Source organism: Sinocyclocheilus rhinocerous, unplaced genomic scaffold (assembly GCF_001515625.1).
Source record: "Sinocyclocheilus rhinocerous isolate Xijiao unplaced genomic scaffold, SAMN03320098_v1.1 scaffold30, whole genome shotgun sequence".
Lineage (NCBI taxonomy): Eukaryota > Metazoa > Chordata > Actinopteri > Cypriniformes > Cyprinidae > Sinocyclocheilus > Sinocyclocheilus rhinocerous.
In genome coordinates this window covers 973956-980823 of record NW_015657838.1, presented here as the reverse complement: position 1 = coordinate 980823, position 6868 = coordinate 973956, and the positions used below count along the sequence as shown (strand labels likewise).

The 6868-nt window shown below is 35.3% G+C and overlaps 1 protein-coding gene across 2 annotated transcripts in view; it reads left to right on the top strand.

The window, feature by feature from the left end:
• Nucleotides 1-1392: 1392 nt before the first annotated feature.
• LOC107721574 (four and a half LIM domains protein 2-like) overlaps nucleotides 1393-6868 on the top strand; it is a 10351-nt gene continuing 4875 nt past the window's right edge. The window contains exons 1-3 of one of the 2 annotated variants that reach the window (XM_016529661.1): nucleotides 1393-1437; nucleotides 5245-5421; nucleotides 5609-5783. In XM_016529661.1, the coding sequence (XP_016385147.1) occupies nucleotides 5266-5421; nucleotides 5609-5783 (331 nt within the window). In that variant the 5' untranslated portion in view covers nucleotides 1393-1437; nucleotides 5245-5265. Of the gene's footprint in view, nucleotides 1438-3534; nucleotides 3863-5244; nucleotides 5422-5608; nucleotides 5784-6868 lie in introns of those variants that run through there. The other variant, XM_016529660.1, reaches the window with a different exon arrangement.

Here is a 6868-nt window from a genome sequence, read left to right as displayed (position 1 = left end):
TTAACAACTACATTCATTTCAGACCATCCTAATATGCATTCTCCTGTTTAATTCATCATCTAAACACATCTGATGTAGTTTTGAGTCTCAATGGTCACACATCTAGTAATCTGAAAAGGCAAATGTTAAAGATTGATGGCAGTGAATATAACCACACTGCATATGAAACACAAGCTGGATGGCTGGTTAATAGCTTAAGCTTTGAGATGACAGAAGTGTTTGGTGTTTGCCGTCATTGGTCCATCTGTTGCTGTGATGATTGTTGTGATGACTTCCCAAACTCCACACCTGCATCCTATTGAATATCATCTATAATCACTTTATTTCTACAACTGATTTTATCAGTGTTAAATATCACAGCTACTAATAAATCGACACAACAGGGCTTGTTTGATAAAACAGACATATAATTGCATACAGTAGCAGATCTGGTAGGGGTCCAAAGTTGCATAGATCAGGATCACTCCATAAATGAGAAAGAAAGATAAAGGGGATGGGTGAAGGAGTTGGGAGTGTGTGATTAGAATGTAGAGAGGTGAAGAGTGAGAGATGGAAAGGTGCAGAAAATAGCTCCACAATATTCTCAGAGACCAAACAGAGGGTCTGTTATCAGGACGCATGGAAAACATCCTCAACACAATCCCCTAGACTGACAGAGAGGTGGAGAGGGACTGAGGGCAAGATTTAGGGTCAAAGTATATGGTATTAATTAAATAAGTGGAGAGAGAGATATATTTCTTGAAAGACTTACAACCTTGAAGTTTCCTTCCCGATTGGACACTGAATATATACATTGGATTAAAAATTGACATGGATTTCAGCATTTCTTAGTATATCCCTTCTTTATAATGTCACGTGCGTTGAAGCCACATGATCCAAGCTAAACAAAACTGTTATGCTTAAACAATGACAGTGGACTAAGAAAAATAAATTTAATTCAAGATATATTCTATGAAAATAAGTCTTAATATCATCAGACAATTTCGCTTTTCAAGCATGTTTTTTAGGAATAGATCTTTTTTTTTGTGATATTTTCTATTAGAAAACAAGACAAAAAAGTCATAAAATATATATTTTTTAATTGTTGTAATAGATTAAAATCTTTTTATATATTATTTCAGAATGAATGTAATTATCACAAATCTAAATGAGGCCTTAAAAGGACACTGGACTGAAGTGTTAAGAGGGAATGTATATGTGTGTGTGTGTGTGTGTGATTATGCGCAGATGGGCTTTATCTTATGTGCTGGTGTTTTCAGATTTGCTCTATTGTATTTATAGCTCATCTTAATAGAAAAAGCCTGCCCAAACCCTACGCTCCAATTAGTCACCCCATAGGTGGAGTAATTTAATCAGGAGAGCATTCAGCTCCAGCCGAGAGCCTCCATGCTCAGTCTGGCCAGACTCTTCACACAGATAGAGAGCTCTTCTGCTGAGGTAAGAACCACAGGCGCTTGTGTCAATACATTACTAACACCAAATCACACTCGTGAGCAGTGATACAACTACCATCCATCACTAAACCTGTGTTCTCTGTCAGAATCACTCAAATTTGTGCTAGTATCTGTCATGTCAATGCCTCTGTCGTCACGTCTGCTAAATATGTCACTCCTCTAGACAAAAAAAAGCATTAAAAAAATCAAAAATACAGTCAAAATAGTAATGTTGTGAAATATTATTACAACTTAAAATAACTGTTTTCTATTTGAATTAATGTAATTTATTAATTTTCAATAGTTATTTCTTCAGTCTTCAGTGTCAACAGTCAAAATAGTAATGTTGTGAAATATTATTACAACTTAAAATAACTTTTTTCTATTTGAATTAATGTAATTTATTAATTTTCAATAGTTATTTCTTCAGTCTTCATGATCCTTCAGAATATGATCATTCTAATATACTCATTTGTTATTTAAGAAAAATGTCTTATTATTATCAATGGTGAAAACAGTTGTGCTGCATGATATTTTTGCGGAAACATGATACTATTTTTTTCCCAAGATTCTTCAATGAATAGAAAGATCAAATGAACAGTATTTTTTAAATGGAAACCTTTTGTAACATTATAAATGTCTTTACTGTCACTTTTAATCAATTTGATGGATCAATTAATAAATAAAACTATTAATTAAAAAATGTAAATTTGAGAAAGTTGAATCTACTAACAAACGTCTGCAACAGTAAAGACTTCGTCTCACAGTGGCTTGGTATTGTGATAACAGATTACCATAGCCATTGTCTGTGACACCCCAAAGACTATGACAGCTATAAATCTCTCTTAAAACATTTATGGAGAAGATAAAAGGCACGGTGGGCATTTATAGAGTCATGATGGGTGGTCAGACTCTTGCCTCAATCTCTTCATGGATATGGATTGAGCTGGAGCAGGAATGGGGGTGTGAAGGTTGTGTGTGGGGCGCGAACACAAGGTCTTAATCTCAGGAGGCTGGCTTCTCTTTTTAGTGTCGTCTAAAAGCTTTCCATTTATCTTTCCGACCTCTGCTATACTTTAAATTAGCATTGTTTGTGTTATGACACCCGCAAATGTCTCCAAACAGGGCTGAGGATTATAAAAAGAGAGATTATGGAAATACCAAATCATGCCCAAGAGAGATCTTGTTAGAGGAGATCAGTTTAGATCAAGTGTGCTGGTGACAAAATTGCAAAAACAAAAGAGTATTAGCTTAAAAGAAGGTTTTACAAACTGTCAAGAATGATTCAGTTGACATACAGGATAACTTTGACATTTAGGCTTTAACATACATGCTTATCCCTCTTAATTCTTCAGCTGAATTATTGCCGCTACCACCAAACTTGCTTGAATGAATGTAGTCTTGTCAGATTTTACAGGGTAGTTGCAGGCAATCATAGTGAGGGTTCTATATTTACTGGATTGAAGTGGAGACTGTTTTAAAAAGGGCACTAAAGACAAACAAGATTAGAATAACAAGATTTCCTTTGACAACATAAGAGGAAACAGACGAGTGAACTATGAAAGTAAAGCCAAGTATCATTATTTAGATCTATTGCACGATATTTTATGAATCAAAAAAAGTTTTCTCTCCAAACAATGTTTTCTTTTGCTTGCTTTAGCACATCCGTGTCCTACATTTAGATATGTCTAATGCAAAGTTGTAAGTACTGTACATTTCCAAAAACAGCTCTGGATTTGGAGGCTTACAGAAGTGGTTCTCAACCAAAGGGCAAGGCAAGATTTTGTCTAGTTCAGTACGATGGGAGCAAAAGTGCTAAAAAAGAAAAAATTACATTAGTATTTAGTCACACAATATTCAACAGACTAATTATTCAAAAAAAATATCTTGACCAGTCATGGTCAGGCTTGTGCTTAGAGCCATGAACAACCTATTTCCACAAGAAATTATGGTCAGAATAACCTGCCGTATGCTATTCTGATAGTGTGAAAAGACGTAGAAGGAAACTAATGGAAAGAATTTAGATGTCTTGCCAGTTGGATGGAGAAAGGGAGAAAGCCTGAAGAAGCGAGACAGCAGAAAAGGGCAAGACAAACAGGAAGCAGGAGAGGGGGGAGTGAAGGACTGACTGTGCAAGTCAAAGAATTTTCTTAGAAGGATTTTAAGCAAGAGAGCCGCTTCTCCTGGTTTCCATCTGCTGCCTTTTATGGTAAAACAAGTCGAGGGGGATTTGGTGTAGCTAGTAGTGAAGCCCAGACTGGACAAGGGCTCAGTTAGACACACTCACAACAGGATAGCAGGGGGCTAAGGAGCAGGGAGAGAGCGTGTGTGGGACACTGGGGACGCTTGAGACGGCGGCACACAGCATCACAGGGCTCATGGGAACAATACGCAGAGAGACTTAACAGGTCCAGGACTCAGACAGACCAGTGAGTAGATGACTTGAATAATTTAGAAGAAATCACAATCTCTCGTTCAATAAAATTCACATACGATACACACTGGACACCAACGTTTCTTTGAATGATTTGCTTTCAGGTCAGTTTTAAAATCAGACCAAAGTTATAACAATAGAATAATGTGGCCTATTACAGGAAAGATGGAATATTCTCAGAAACAAGTCCATTCATAGTGATGTTTATAGGTAATTGCATCCATGGCAGCAGAGGCACATTTACGTACACATGCTGATACACAATATAATGGCTGACAGCTGGAGGTGAGATAACAGGCTGGTTACGATACTATGATGTACTACGCTGTGGAATTCCAGTGTGCTCCATCCAGCACTGAGAATGACTGATCGTTGCCACCCATGCAGAGAGTGAATCTGACTGATGCTTGAGGTTCTGATGTTATGGTTAGCAACATCTGATATCTCGTTAAACACTAAGACATATTTACTGTATGTACCCTCATCTCAAAACATTTCTTTCTATTCAAAAATTTCTTTCTGAATTTTTGTAAAACCATTATCATATAAATTTAATCCATACAATCCGATGAGGAGTTTAATGTAAAAATGTTGCAAAATGTATGAAATGGGCTCAATAATTTTCTCAATTGGATTATTATCATAACAAATTTGAGTTACATGTTGAATGGGAAATTTATTTATTTACTATAATTAACCAAAACTAAAACCATAGAAATTAAAATAAACATTAACTGAAATAAAATAAAATATTTAAAAACATATTTTATTTCAGGCCATATTTCTCATTTTTGTTGAATTTAAGTTGAAGTACTAAAATAACAAACAAAAAAAACTAAAACTAAACGTAAAACTTAATTCAAACTACATAGAGATACTTTTAAAAATTAAAAACTACATATAAAAATGACAAAAATGCTAGAACTTTAAAATGAAAATAAAAACCGAAAATATAAATAAATCTAATTCAAAATATTAATAGAAACTAAAACAGCATATCAATGAAAATAAAATAACACTGCTTTAATGATGCATGAATTCCAGATGATCATGTTCTCCAGCATGATTTGAGCTGATCCAAAGAGCATCTTGAGCTTCAAGCAAGAACATCTGGAAATAATTTCACAATCATTGCATAAGTGACCTAAAAATAGTGAGGAATATGTATTTCTATATAAATGTATTAAAAATGTAAAAATATTCAGTTTATTTACAGGTTACAAGACAGTGGTATCTTAAAAATAGAAATCTGAATATCTCACAACATAATAGTTAATTATGGTTTGAGCCTAATAAATATAAACAAAAATTGCAATCATCTTCTCAGAGGTTCTAGTATTTTGGCACATCCCCTCATACTCATACTCTCTATCACAGGACTGAAAGGCAGAAGTAAAGATGACAGAGCGTTATGACTGCCACTACTGTAAGGAGTCTCTGTTTGGGAAGAAGTATGTTCTTCGTGAGGAAAACCCATACTGTGTGAAGTGCTATGAGAGCCTGTACTCCAACACCTGTGAGGAGTGCAAGAAACCCATCGGCTGCAACAGCAGGGTAACATCACTTAACCCATTTGCAGTGCCATATATGAAGTTACATAAAACCAGCCAATCAGATTAAAGCTTGCAGATCTGGAAAGTGCATCAGATGGTCATCAAACAAACTTCGGGTGGTCCATAGGTACTTTTCAATCTCTAATTCAACCAGAATTGTCATCAAAGCATGTCGTTTGCTGCTTTAGGATCTGTCCTACAAGGACCATCACTGGCACGAGGACTGTTTCCACTGCTTCCAGTGCAAGCGCTCACTGGTGGACAAGCCTTTCTCCACTAAAGACGAGCAGCTGCTGTGCACCGAGTGCTATTCTAATGAGTACTCCTCCAAATGCCATGAGTGTAAGAAGACCATCATGCCTGGTAAGACATTCTTCCCTGTGGGAGGAACCATTACCTAAATATCAGTAGAAGTGCTTTTTTTTTTTATACTCATGCACTCCCATAAAAACATAATTATTCATTTAGCGACACATTCTTTCCATTAAAGCGAAAGAAAACTGCTTCCTTTCACACAGAGTCAATCTTTGCCCAGATCTTGTGAAGAAAGAATAACTGTCATTAGACAGATATATTACAGGCTCATCATGACGTCAAAGCAGTACATTAAGTGATCTGCTTAACTGGTAATAAATATTAATTCATAAATCTTCAAAGACAATTCGTCATGACCATGTAAAAATGTCACACTCTTATTAACTCATCATGTTATATGATCAACCACCCCTTTTATAATATCGTTCAATCAAAATGAATAGATGGATCCAAGGTTAGATTTATTATTTGTGTAGATTAAAGCTGTTTTGGGTGTTTAATTGATGTGATTCAGTTTGTGCTCACCGTCCTGTGGAATGTTCCAGCACTCACTGAGTGAAACGTACAATATTTCAAATCTGGAGCATATGGACTTAAAAGATATGAGCCAGAGTCTTTAACACAATGAAACTCTGTGCTGTCTCTGTTTACACCACTGCTGGCAGTTTGAGCCATGGCTGGTGTTTATTGAGCTTTCGTCTGGATGTGATAAAAAATAATTATACTTTGTCTTCTTAACAGCTACACTTTCCTGCTGCATTACAGATAAAATGGGGAGTACTGTAAACCTGATAACAATTATCCATCATCTGTAACTGATAAGACTATACAATCAATATATTATGCTGTAATGATTAATTATATAGAATTTGGGTTACACTTTATTTTAAGGCGCCCTTGTTACAGTGTAATTATACTTATAAGGAATATCAATTAACTATATGTACTTACTATATGGTTAGGGTTAGGATTAGGGTTTGGCTTAGGGTTACTTGCATGTAATTATGCATAATTAATTGTTATTATGATAGTAAGTACATGTAACATGTGTAGCAAGGACACCTTAAAATAAAGTGTTACCAGAATTTGTTCATACAGAATTTGGTATAAACTAAAAAATAAACAAAAAAATT